Source organism: Thunnus thynnus, chromosome 8 (genome assembly GCF_963924715.1).
Source record: "Thunnus thynnus chromosome 8, fThuThy2.1, whole genome shotgun sequence".
NCBI classification, from domain to species: Eukaryota; Metazoa; Chordata; class Actinopteri; order Scombriformes; family Scombridae; genus Thunnus; species Thunnus thynnus.
The window spans coordinates 2,369,951-2,384,432 of NC_089524.1; the positions used below are offsets into that span (position 1 = coordinate 2,369,951).

The 14,482-nt window shown below is 40.1% G+C and overlaps 1 protein-coding gene across 1 annotated transcript in view; it reads left to right on the forward strand.

Annotated features, from left to right (window-relative positions):
- niban1a (niban apoptosis regulator 1a) overlaps positions 1–14,482 on the forward strand; it is a 36,946-nt gene that overhangs the window by 15,915 nt on the left and 6,549 nt on the right. Inside the window, exons 2-7 of the mRNA XM_067596119.1 lie at positions 5,740–5,870; positions 6,983–7,111; positions 7,273–7,387; positions 11,493–11,657; positions 12,070–12,185; positions 13,790–13,894. Of these exons, the coding sequence (XP_067452220.1) occupies positions 5,740–5,870; positions 6,983–7,111; positions 7,273–7,387; positions 11,493–11,657; positions 12,070–12,185; positions 13,790–13,894 (761 nt within the window). The remainder of the gene's footprint in view (positions 1–5,739; positions 5,871–6,982; positions 7,112–7,272; positions 7,388–11,492; positions 11,658–12,069; positions 12,186–13,789; positions 13,895–14,482) is intronic.

Sequence of the window (14,482 nt, forward strand, 5' to 3'; positions counted from 1 at the left end):
TTTCATCAACTGATTTGCACTCTTCCAATTAGAGGGGAAGAACTCATCAAATCACCTGCTGAGGTAACTGACTGGAATAAAAACTTGCAGACTGAAACCTGCACCTCTTATTCTCAGCATCATAAATGGAGACGGTCCTCCCAAGACAGACAACATAAAAGGTCGTAATAGTTATGTTTGAGTGACAGATGTCATCCGTATATGTAGCCAGACTTCCTCATTCAGAGGAGGAGGGGTGGATGGAGGCATTAACCCAACAGTGGACCTTGCCAGAGGAGACTGCTTGTTTGTTTCCTGTTTCCAACCACAAGAGTCTGAGTTATCTTTAGTCTGATCAGGTCTGGTAGGGTCCTGTTGTATTGGTGCAGGTCTCAGATCTGTGTGTGCATATGTCAAATGTCTTTTTGTGGTTGAGCATCATTCAGCTGCCAGTGTTGGCGTCTTCAGGTCCTTTGAAGATTAAAAATTAATTTATGCATGTTGAGCCACAATGATTAGTTGATTAATTGATTGACTGAAATCTAATGAGCAATTATTTTGTCATTTTTCAAGAAGAAAACGCCAAAATTATCTGGTTCCCACTTCTTAAATGTGAATATTTTTTGGTTTTCTTTAGTTATGATAGATTGAATATTTGGTTGTGGACTGTTGGTCCAGACAGAACAAGACATTGGAGAACATCACCTTGGGTTTTGGGAAACAGTGATTGAAATTTTTCATAATTTTCTGCCATTTTATAGACTAATCTATAAACTAATCCATTAATCGAGAAATTAGCTGACAGATAAGACAGATACAATAATGTAAACAGTCATTAGTATCAGCCCTGTGTTCATGTCAGGTTTGTTTTTCATGGGTCTGTTTTGGAGTGGATTCCAAATGTTGGCACAGTAAAGACCTCACGTCCAGAGGTGGATTCATCCTCTAGGGATCATGGTTTTGATGGAAATCTGCCCAGTAGATTTCAAGATATCTACTTGGCAGATCGATTGGACAGACCCCCCCCAGCAGACCTTCTGAAATAACCATCCAGCACTAGGAGGGGAAAACATGTGGAAAAGAATGGCATCTCGGTGGAGAGTTACTGGTCAGGAGGTGGAAGCTGCCCATAACAGGAGCAGGATATCCACAGTGTGCTTGTTAATGTGTGTGTGCATGATTGGATATTGTGCTGTGTGTGTGTGTTGATTAGCTGATCAGTAGGGAAAAGGCCTGGTCAGGGTCAACAGGGACATGAGAGACAGATCTAAGCTTTTAAATGCTGCATTGTTTAGACTTGAGGAAAAAACAAGATGATTCCCGGGGGATTGTCTGAGCTTCAAACTGCAGCTGCAGATGAACCACCAACCTCTGCCTTACTTACACTGTAAAACAACAACCACTTAAACTACCTTTAACTGACCTGCAATTTACCCCTGAAAACACACCTGAATCCAGTTCAAGATGTTTGTCATGGTAGCAGTGACCTTTTGCTTTCAAAAGCCCTTAATTAACAAATCAATTAGATTTTAAGGGATACATGACTTTCCCCCTGAATGATCACATTCATTTGAAATATTTCAATTGAAGGTGTAATTATGTTTATGTTTTAGCTAATGTTATGTGTGTGAAATATTTTGAGGTGCAAGTGAAGGAGATTTTGAGGGTTTTTTAAGATTCAAGATTTAGTTTACTGTCATACATAAAAAAAAAAAATGAAATGCTGTTCCTCATTACAACCAGAAAGGATAAACATATATATCTTTAAAAAATCCCTGAAAAACGATAATAACATGTAAATTCCAATAGAAAAAAACAAAGTAGTATGTTTGGACTAGAATATATTGAGGGGTTTTTTAATGGATTATCTCCACCATTTAAAGGAGGTAAAAACCCTTTAAAATATAAAAAATAACATCACCGTTACCCCTCAACTTGCACCTTAAAATTCTCTTAATTTAAAGGTTCAAAGGTTCAGAGGTTCACTCCAGATTTGGGGTCAATGGATATTTAGGGGTATTAGCAGACTATCACCATAATATAAGGGATTTTTAGCGTGTTAAAAACCTTTAAGGTTTACCAAATAGTGTGAAAAACATCCTATAGGTGTGGTGTTGGTGTAACATACATACACCTTTTATTAGGTTGATCAAATTGTTTCATACAGTATATTTTCTGTATCCTTCATTCAGCTCCTGAGTGAAGCTGTTTAAAGGGTTCATTGGAAGGTTTAAGGCCTTTTTAAGGTAAGGCTCTTCCTGAGTCAGAAAGTTTTCAGATGTACCCCCCCACACACACAAATGTACTGCAGCATGACACTGATGTAGGTGATAGTGCTCCTATCAAGCCGCATCCTTACCACGTGACCCCTATGAAGTGTGCTAAATGCACAAACAAGTTGAGCAATGGTCTTGCAGTCTTGCAGCACTTTCTCCTTTCTGTTGATTCCAAAACCTCTGGTTCTGTACAGACTATAGGAAGGTTAATAATGTAACCAAGCCTGACTCTTTCCCTCTTCCCCGTGTTGAAGACTGCATTGATAGGGTGGGAACAGATTGCTATGTGACCAAGCTAGATTTGCTTAAAGGCTGCTGTACACTGTGATGGTGTTTGGCATATGTAACGCCCCTGCCACCTTTCAGCGACTTATGTGGAAAATGTTGTCTGATGCGACTGTGAGGCCTATGTAGATGATGTCGTAGTGTATTTAGATGATGTCGTAGTGTAGTCACCTGACTGGGAGAGTCCCATGAACACTCTCCTGACTGTTTTCCAGTGCCTTGAAAATTCCTCACTGACCCCTGAACCTGAGCAAGTGTGAGTTTGCAAAAACTCACACTTGCTCACACTTGGCAAGAAAGTAAATCAGGGACAAGTTCAACCCCTTCCAGTCAAGATCAGTGCTGTTGTTGAGTATTCACGAAGTGTCAGCGGGGCCGTTTCCTAGGGTTAGCAGGTGTAGGGCATTTTATAGGTTGATTAGCTGCCACCAATAGGAGCAATGATTGGTCTCAACTCCCTGAAACTAGAGGGAAAGGGCAGGTTCACAGAACACACCACACAGGACATAACGGTATAAATGCTTCTGTTATTTGGTAAATTTTCAGTGTTTTTTACCCCTGAAAAAGCTGTTAAATTACACAGATAATACCTTAATATTGTAATCCATTAATTGTCCCCTTACTAAACATTAATTACATCATTATTAATCATTAAATGAATGAAATTTAAAGAATAAAAATTAAGGGATTCATTTTATACCTCATAGACTTTTTTCTTTTTGAAACTTTCTCCCTTCTGTAACTCAGCTACAAAAACCTGTTTCCATCAGTCGACTCTCCCTGTTTTTAAAACCTCATCTGCAGCTCAGAGATACAGTGTGATGGAGCGCCGCAGCCTCTGTTTCCATAGTGATGTTGAGCGGGTTTGTGTGGCCTCGTTCCATCATCCCCATTGAAAAACCTCCTGCAGCTACCCAGCAAGATAATGACAGAGAGAGATCAACCCCGACATTAACACTCAGCGTACAGTGAAGGAGGATAAACAGCGGCCGCACTCTCAGGCATGTTTATCCGTTAAGTGGGTGGTGTGTCACAGGGACTTACCTATAATAGTTTGTGGATATTGAGCATTTAAAGCTGAGTAAATACTCATTTAATGAATTTTGCTGCCGATGATGTAGTTTGCAGCTGTACAGAGAGAAAATAGAAAGCAAAAATGGGAACATTTATCCGGTGACTTTTTTTTTTTAGAGGTTTAGTCTGTCTGTTTGCTGAGCTTTGTTTGGTTTTTTCCTAAGAAACTGAATCCCCCTGCGTCAGGAATCTGGTCTGGTTTTAGCAGGAACAGAGTGAAATCTGAGACGTTTTTTCTTTTCTCTCAGTGATCTTGTGAATGTACTGCCAGCAGTCATAGGTTGACAAACCACAGCAGGGACTGAGAGAGAACACAAAGTAAAGAGATCTGGTTGATGCTGTATAGCGAGAGCGGCCTTAGAGACTTTGACAGAGACACACAGTCTGATTGGACACTTGTGTATTGGACAGAAATTACTCATAAACTCCAGAAAGATGCTAACGAGCGCTAACAGCAGCCTTGGTGACCTGATTACAGTATTGTGCAGGAATCACCGTGTGTGATATCATCTGGTGTTTTTAGTCAGGCTGGAGGAAGACTTGAGATGGAAAATAAGTGTCAAATTGAGCTCAGGTTTTGTTTTTTTGTTTTTTTTTTTAGAAACCTCTGTTGTGTGTGTGTGTGTGAAGCTTTTGGCAAAAATGATGCACAAACTTCCAAAACAAAAAGATTTCAAATTCAGCTCCTTATGGTTTTAATTAGCACAGCTGCTTTTATGTAGATGAATCTAAAATGAAAATTTTTAGTATTTTGTGAAATAGGTTTCATTCTAAAAGTGAGGACTCAGGATGTAGTTAGCCTAGCCAGTTCTGAGAGCCCGATGTGATGTTGATCCAACAGTCCAGAACCCAAAAATATTCAGTTTGTAATGATATAAAACAAAGGAAAATTGTAAATCTTCACATTTGAAAAGCAGAAACCAGAGAATATTGCTTCATAAATAACTTAAAGAGGACATATCAAGCACAATTCCAGCTCTATGTTTATAATCTGGGGCTCTACTGGAATATCTTTGCATGATTTACAGTTAAAAAACTCCTTATTTATTTTTTACTGGTCCTTTTTGCAGCCCCTCAGTTCAGCCTCTGTCTGAAACAGGCCGTTTTAAGGCCCCGCCTCCTGATAAGCCCATTCTGTTCTGATTGGTCAGCTTCAGGAAGTTTCCTTCAGCTCCGGAGGCTACATAAACAAACTATAGTAGCAGGATTTCACTTCTTTTTCTCCTTCTTTACTCCAAATGTCAACTTCTCAAATCCATCCGTACATGTATGACCCGAAATATGTGATTGGACAATGCAAACAACCTTAGCAACAAAGACTATGGAACGGACGGCCGTTTGTGGGCATGTGTGAACAATCTAATGTCATCAAGAGGAGGAAGTAGGGGTCACTTTTGCAAATGAAACATTCAAAGCAGGTTGAAGCCCTGACAATGACAGAAAATCATAAAATACAGAATATGTCCCCTTTAAAACAAGTTAGTTTTTGTTCTGTCAACTTTGACCTCACTACTATGAGCAACATGCGTTATTTCATATGTTGGATGTGAGTCATGTTTGCTTGATGAGCATCACTGCTTCTTTTCTTCTTGTGCGTGCAAGTGTTTGTTCTGAATAAGTCTTGTTAACAAATCTGGATTGCCTTGCTGATATCACAGCACTCATATTTGTTTATTGCTCCCAAGTGACTCTGATTTATCAGTTTTCCACTGGTCATGTGTGATCCCAGTTTGGGAGTCACCAACTTCAAAACTATCAAAATATTTGTAAATTCATATAACCGTTCCACTCCTTCCTAACTTGCAGCTAACCTACTGTTCATCAAAGTAGCAAATACATCATGATGACTAACTGTCTTTCCTTTAAACCTGTAGAATCTGGTGTCATTTAAGTACAAATATGGACTCTTTTGTGTTTTTAGCTGAACTGAACTTCCTGGTTCATATTTCATCCTCTGCCTGCAGCAACATGTCCTCACCTTCTTAAAGCTGGTCTGACATCTGACCAGGCAGTGGGCTGATACTCAGTATTTAAAGCCAAACCTCCAGCACAAAAGGTGCTTTTTGTGTTGGTCCAACTTCTGAGTAATATTTTTAATATATTTTCTGTGTGTGTGTTCCTGCAGGCCAAGCCGAGGCTGAGCTGAAGGGGTTCAGTCCATACTACAGGAAGCAGTTCTCGGTGTCCCGGTTCTCTCAGGTAGAAGATGACCTGGAGCAGCACAAAGAGCAGATCACGCAGCTGCTCAAACAGAGGGTACGTGCCTGAATGTTTACACTGGTTTCAGACCTCTGAATCAGCAGCACGACCATACAGTTTAAAAAATATGGTCTAATGAGTCAGAGGTTTATGGAGCCCTCCATATTCCTCCATTCCTTCTGAGCCATATGTCTATTTCCACTCAGCTGCTCCCAGCGCAACGCCCCAGAATGGATCAGCTCATCGAATTTTACTTTGAACTGGGCATTGAGTTTGCTGATGTAGTGCTACTGCTCAATAGGCCTGGTTATGTAATTAGTGAAAGTAAACTTAAACAAATTCTGCGATCAAGAGGTCTCAGAAATTTCATTTGTGACCAGTTACTGTACTCAAGGGCAACTGCACAGATACAGATGGATGTCTTATAAATGTAGAGTACGGCCTACGAGAAAGAAAAGAGGATGTCCGCTTGATTATGAAAGAGCTGGATCCCAGAGGGGTTTCACTGAGGAAACATGGGAACGCAAAACTATTGCAAAGGGAATGCAAAAAAAAAATCTTGCCGTGACCCTTTGGGAGCTCCATAGAGGTTTGGTTCCATGTTGGCAGAAGAATCACACCAATCAGCACTTCTGCAGGTGTGACTGACACCTGTTATGTTATCAGGCGGTGTCAGAGCTTCTTGGTAATAAAAATGTGTGAAATGGAAAAAAAGAGGCAATGGGGATAGAAAACCTGCAGTAACTGATTTCAAACAATATGTAGCATGATGGATCATTAAACTAAGGCCTTTTAAGGGCCTTTATTTACTGTAACTGCAGAGAGGAGGAGATTTTTTATTCATCTTTTAGAAATGTGAAGAAAGAAATAAATATGTCGATTTATAAGAGTTATTTCTATAAGTTGATGTCTTTTGTGCTTGTTGCCATTTCTGTGGCAATTATGTGTCACTGGACATTTTTCTGACGTTTGCTTCCATTCTTAAACTCACTACAGCTCTGATTGGCTACGGCCGTTAACGAGCTGAACTATTTGAATCAATGAATAAAACAGAGACGTGAGCAGCGACTCAGAGGTCTTGAGGGTATTGTGTAAGAAACAGGCCTCTGTTTATAACTTCCTCAGTGCACGAAATCGAAGCAGTTTGTTTGTTCATGTGTGTTCAACAGGACGCACTGGAGGAAGGCGAGGTGCTGTATGAGGAGGGTGTGCTTTATTTTGACGACACCAGGAAGTGGAGGGAGAGGTACGTGGTGGTGAGAGCCAACTACTGTCTGGAGTGTCACGACAGCCTGGAGGTGAGCAGGACCATGAAACTGCTATCGACGGTCCAATGGAGTCAATCTGAGACACTAAAGGGTCACTACTGAATAATCTCACTTATGTTTTGTTGTTGTCTTCCTCCTCCAACACCCCACCACACTTTCCTTCCTCTTCTTCTTCTGTCCTTTTTTATTAGACTTTTGTTAAAGGGATTCCTCCGCGCCACAAGCTGCTGCCTACAGGGGGCACTGTTCTGACCACAGAGGAGAAGTACATGGCCATGGTGGACAAATGCTTCCCTGATGACACCAGTGAGTGCACACAGTAACACAGTAATTCTGGTTTTATCACAAATTGGGTCTCATTTTTACTTGTATATGATCTTATCTTTTAATCAATCATTAAAACGACTATAATAAATATTTTCATAATATCAATATATGAGCTTTTCAGTGTGTGATGTGTTGGTTGTGGCTCGTAGTGATGAACCTACAGAGAATTATCAGCAGCTCCTCTTGGCTATATGGAGCTTTATAGCGAGTTTCAGCTCATTGTTTATCTGTCCGGCTGCAGCTTTACTGTTTTGGTTCACTCTCAGCGCTCTCATAGCGTCGTTTTCAGAGAGAAAAAGCTGTAAAAAGCCGCTGTACACTATCTGCTCAGCACCAAACGGCAAACAGACACAGTTTAGCAGCTAAAGAGCCAGATATTTCCCTCAGGAGTTGCTAGAGAGCAAAAACAGAGCTAAAAGAGAGTGAATATTGGACTTACATTCACCAGGTGGACAGAAACACGACTCCAAATGAATGATAATGTTGTTCCGTAACTGCTGGATGTGGAAATAAGCAGCTGTTTGCTGAAGGTGCTCATAGCTAATAGTTTTTGGACAATAACGGAGGTCTACGGCACAGAGGAATAAGATATATCAGGCTTTGGAAACACACACAAGACTTGTTAGTAGGTCAGTTCATTGTTGGTTTGACTGCGCATGAAATTTGTTGAGAAATGGAAAAATATAGAAAATTGCCAGACAAATCCTTTTAGACTCCAACTTGGTCTGATTAAAAACAGAGTCAAAAGTTCATATTTAAACTTTTAATGGGTCAGTTTTGGGGCCCTGTCATGTTTGAAGGGGCCTAATTAAATAGTGGTTAGAGGCTGGCTCATGAAACCAGGTAAAATCAGATGTGTTGACTCAGGTTAACGTCAGGTTGATGTTCTGTTCTGTCACACGGTGAGTCTGATCTCTGTGAGTCATGGAGTGACTCTCATGGTTGGCTTTTGCGGGAAGGCTGACAGTAAATACCGTGGAAACAGAGTCTGACCCGGCGCCTGTTCAAACCTGCCTGCAGGTACACAGGAAACCAGTTATTCAGCTGGGCAGTGACGAAAGGAATACGAAAACGAAGATTTGATCTAATCGATTAGTCACAGCCCTAGCTCTAGCGTCTTTTTAGAAGAATTATCTGTAAATAATAGTTATTCTTTAGTAGAGGTTTAGGGAGCCCTGAGTAGTGTCTGCAGGCTTCCTGTCAGGCAGCATACAGCTCCATATGTTGCCTGAGAGGCGAAAGCCAGGGCAAAACACTCTGCTGATCTAAAGTTAAACAGCTGTGAGTGTACAGTAATAACTGAAGGTGACTCAGGTAATCATATTAACATTTTGGTCAACTCAGAGCTTCTTTCATCTTTAATTTTGGCAGTTGGACTTTCAGATTTTAATAAATTAGGGGGACATGTCCTTCCCATCCCCAGTGTACATTAAAACCTTTCCCATACACCCACACATCCAGAGGTTGTTTCCAGCTGCTGGATGATGCTGATCATAGTGAACGAGCTTGTCTTGCAGCAGAGACCACTCAGAAAATGTTTAACTCCATAAAAAAGTGAAAAAAGTAAAAACGAGTCCAGAGAGCTATAACAAATAATAAAGCATGAACTATGTGTGCAGTGCCAGTAGGATTTATTCCCTGATTTTCACATGGACATTTGTAAGTTGTCTTGTGAAAATAACTGTATTCTGCACCATAAAACAGATTTGACCCGTTTTAACCGCTGCTTTGGCTAGAAGGAACTTTTAATGGCGCTTTTCTAAAGGGATATTTTGGCATCCGTAATCACCAGATTTTGTGGAATATGTACAGAGTTAAACAATATAATTCAAAAAGTTCAGACAGTCTTTGCTCTCCGGCATCCTGAACACTGTTCTTACTAAATTCCTTCAGTCCTGCGTGTTCCCTAAACTGCCACCTGAGCTGCTTTTATCTTTGTTAGAGCACCTATAGGTGGGAAACATGGTTTTCTGCGGTTAAGACACAAAGTTTAAACACGGATGAAGAGATGGGGGGGGGGGGGGGGAAACAAATATCCAGAGAGATGTTGACACAGTTTCCCTGTTTTTTTAAGTTATTTACGTTTTAAAAACTATTTTGGAGGCAGAGGAGGATTCAAAGACCTAAAAAAAAAATCACATTTTTGATCACTTATTGCAGCATGACTTCTGCATTATGTCACTGAGTACATATTATACACCTGTACTCTGTGGCAAACAGGTGAACAAAGCACATATAGGAACATACTCTACTCTGCTGTGTCTAGCGTTCCTGTATGAGTGCATGTTTGTGTGCAAACAGTCAAATGACACCATTACGTAAGAAGCTCATCCTTCAACAGATCCAACTGTTTAGTCAGGAGAGACACTCGTAATATAATAATTGGTAGGTGATCAAACACCTGGGAAAAGCAACACAGGACAGAAAATCCAACATTTAATTAGAATTAAATGTCAACAGCCGGACTAATGTTCACACACTAACAACCAAAATATTAACAACTAGTAGAGTAAAAAAACAGGTAAAGTTTGTCCTGACAGTTGTTTATAAAAAGGGTCTATTATATTAGCATTAAAGGGTAACTGCACTGATTTTCCATCTTATGATGTCAGTGATGATGTCACTTGAGTCAGCGTCGGTTGAGGCGGAAGACGACACCTTTGAAAATTTAAAAAATCTGGTTGTTGTTGGAGTTTGAAAGAAGTAGTGAGGTTAGCAGACCTCTCTGGAGCTTCTCATCTCTCAGCTAACAGGCTACGTTAGCTGCTACTAGCATAACTCACATCCGAATCTGCACAGTCGAGTGAATCGAGCCAAGTTGCATCGTGGGTAATGTAGGCACCATGTAGGTTTTGACAAGGAAGACAACTATGTGGAATAAAAAAAAGACTGTAATCAGAGTGCAATGCTAAATCGGTGGAGCACTCTTTTAAGTACCTGAACTTTTTTTGCTCACTAACAGACAAACATTATGTGTTGCTGACGTTTAAGGAGGCAAAAGGTCATCCAATCTAGCTAAGTTAAAAATAATAACGGGTACGTTTAAATACCTCTCGAGTATCATGTACACTCACCGAGCACTTTATTAGGAGCACCTGTATCCAACAACAGCTCTGCCATAAATTCTACTTTTATGAAGCTTATACATTTTCAGTTTTTGTTGACATTGTCGGAAAGGTGATAATTATACTTTATGTTTATTATTGAAGTCGTAGTGGGTGGTGGTGGTGGTGGTGTACTGGTGTACCCCTCATGTATGTTAATGGGGTGGTCAAAAACTAAAAGCTTCATAAAAATAGAATTTATGGCAGAGCTGTTTTTATTGGATTGCATTAAGTTGCACAGGTGTTCCTAATAATAAAGTGCTTGGTGAGTGTATTTGTCTAGTGTTTGATTTCAATTATTTGGCAACAGCTGAGGGCTCAGTGTGGATTAAAAAAAAGTGTAAAAAGTTATGAAGGAGTAATCTCAAAGGTTTTCCAAGGGTTCATCTTGTATTTATTAAAATTCACTGTCAGATTTTCCCCCATCTGTGCAAAAAACTGTATTTAAAAGTTTATCTGAAGCTAATATGAAGCTTCAGCGTCCAAATGAGTCAAATCAAGTAGATATCTTTCACCGTTACAGTCTTTTTAGTGCCAAAGTTCCTCTTTTTGTTACTATACTTCCACCTGCAGCTCAACAGGGAAACACAAAGAGGGAATTTGATGCTAAAAAGACTGTAAATGTGTCAGATATCCACTTGATATGACTAACTCAGACTGCTGAAGCTGAATATACAGAGACCTTTAAATGACTGTCATCACTTACATTGAAAACACATTTGAAGGATCTTTTAATATCCAGTATGAACAGGAGGAATGATTACAGCGAGGAAATATGGACACCTGACTGCTGTTTAAGATACAACCTTTCATCTAAGACCCACCTTCATACAGTTCCCTTTGTAAAATAATGATTACTGTTACTTACCTTTACTTACTATCTCCTCATGTTTTTTTTTTTTCATTGTTTCCTGACATTTTATAGACTAATCGATTAATCGATAACAAAACTTGAACAACAAACATGTTTTCTGTTCCAGATGTGAAAGAGGACTTTGCTCCTACTCTGTCGGGGATGCCGGGTCAGTTTCCTGTCTACCTGCGTCTCCCCTACAGGAGAGACTCCTACTTCTGCTTCAGACAGCAGGCCAAGCAGGCCGCCTTCCTCTCCATCCTGTCCAACTGCATCCGACACCAGAACCAAGGTAGGATGGTTTGATAGACGTTAATGTCATTAACAGTCCATATTACACTCCTAAATATCTGCAGAGGTGGATTAATGCTGCAGGAATGATTAAAGAAGATCAGTATGATCTGAACTTTTAACCCCTCAAGCCCTCAAGGAACGTGAGTGTTTGATAGACTTTGGCTGTTCAGCATCACTTGAACCACTTTCAGCAGTTGCCATGGCAACAGGCTCATCACACAAGGTCCACCAATGGAACAGGAAAGGAGCTTTTTTTTAATCACGTTGAAGCAGAACGCAGCTCTGTGCAGCCGAAGCACGTTGACGGAGCGTTGAAATAAATTCAGCTGCAGCACTGAATCAAGACGGACACGTAGATCTGCCACTTTATCCACAATGAACCTGGTTTTATTTTTTATTTCCTCTGTCAGACTTCCTGAAGAAGAAGACGTGTGAGGTTCAGGCCTTCCTCAAAGCCATCCAGCTGTACAGGCAGGACAAAGGCAGATATGAAGCCTGGGACATGCTGATCGGCAGTGATGTCAGGGTACGTCGCTTCTCCATCACCGCCGTCACGTGTTAACGATGCCAGCAGCTACAAACACAGTATAATCAATACATTCTCACACTACATACAGCCCATAATACTGTTACAGAAATGATTTCCTCCCATTAAACTCAACATTTTGGGAAATACGCTGGGAGGACAGATATCAATCTCACACCTGTACGTTATTAAATTCCAGTTTATTACAACTTGGACATGTTTAATTTAATTTAATAGCTGAGATCTGAGAACATGTTGTCTGATGATTCAAGACACATGAGCAGTCATGTTGTAAACAAGCCAACAGTTTATTCAGATAAACAACTTCATTTTTTGGAGGTAAAAGTGAAAGTGAGCACAGCTGAAATGTTGCTAACTGTTTATATAATTACAGTAAGCGGTTCTGAGTTCAGAGATGAAACGAGAGAAAAGGTTGAACATCATATTTTCAGGCTGTTGATGAAGGGTGTGTATGAAACAGAGTCACGGCTCATTTGCTTCACAGTCTGTTTGCTTTAATCTTTCCAGCAGCAGGAGGGTGAAAACAGGAGAAGAGAGGAGCTTCTGTTCGCTCAGACAGTCATCTTTTACTCTCTTTCCTTCTTTATTTCCTCTCTCTCTCTCTCTCTGTGCGCTTCCTGCTCGGTTTCCCCTCGGTTCCCTTTAAAGCGGAGCATAATGAGAATGTAAAATGCTCCATTGTGTGGTCGTTCACTCGCATTGTGTTTGTTCAAAATTAGTTGGAGGTGAAAGGAAGTTTGACTTGCTGCAGGAAGCCTTTGCTGAGGTCATTTAGTTTCAGCAATAAGTCAGACATTTCCTGTTTTTTCATGCCGTTCATACACGTGCGGTAAAAATACGTAGCAAAGTACACATGCTTGTACTCACTCACCGGCATTTTTCACCCCCCCCTCCCCCCTTCAGCACATAGCACACGCCTGGCACACACACACACACACACACACACACACACACACACACACACAGACAGGAGTAAGAGCTGAGAAATTAGTGGAATGACTGAAATGTTGGCAGCACAAACAGCACAAACAGCTTCGCCGTGTTTTATAAGCACAGCTGCAAAGTCATAAATCCGCAAAGTTAACAGACTTGACTAATACTATAGTTATTCACATACAAAAATATGTGCAGATGTATCTATATGCAGAGCTAAAACAATGTATTGATTTAATTGATTACTGGGAAATTAATCAGCAACTATTTTTATAATCGTTTGTCTTTTTTTTCAAGCAAAAATGATTGTTTCCAGTTTCTTTATAATGAAGATTTGCTGCTTTTTCTTTGTCATACATGAGAGTAAACTGAACATTGTAAGCTGACATTTAATAAACCAATTGATTAATTGATTGACAAAATAATACACAGCTTCTTCAGTGTGAGGATTTCTTCACTTCTCTTTGTTTAATTTCATTATAAACATCTTTAGTAATCTGACTCCTGAACGCTGTTTTGTCTGGTTTGCTTGACTCACCAGTAAGCTCCACTGGTTTTATTTTACTTTTATTTTACGCTGACTTGTGAGTATCGGTGAATCGGTGATGGAAGTAAAATCTCAGCTGCGGTCGTGTTTGTGTGCGTTTCAGGTGTTGGCGAACCTGGTGATGGAGCAGCTGCTGCCGTCTCTGGAGAAAGACATGCTGCCTCGCCTCAAAGCCAAGAAGACAGAGAAGAAGAGAGTCTGGTTCGCCGTGAGTCACGCTCTTAATAAACTGTATTTAGTAATCTGATCTTACAAATGCAGAAATGAGGCAAATGGAAAGCTGATATATATTTATTTTTTTTTAGAACTTTATTGCCTTTATCGAACTTGCAGGCAATACAAACACAGACATACATTCAATACAAATATACACAACCTAACCCTCCCATAGGGGGCTACAAACAAACAGACAAATAAAAACAAAAACAAAAGCAATTACACCAACTGAGACAGCAACGCAAAAAAAACAAAAACAAAAACCCAAAACAGACAAACAAAAAGGTCACCTTGTCATTAAATGTTATACCGCAATTCTTGGTTGTGCAGGGTCAAAGTATATGATATAAAATTGTACATTACATTTAAGGTGTTAGCATAATTTCAGTCCCAGAATGACTGGGGCCCATCTTCTTATGAATAGTGGTACTTTAAACTGTAAAATAACAGTCATATTTTCCATGGTGTGTACCTGCTTAATCTTCTGTATCCATTGAGCTTTTGTGGGTGCACATGGCTGCATCCAATTAACAGTAATCATTTTCTTCGCAGTCATTAACAGAATATGTAACATATAGCA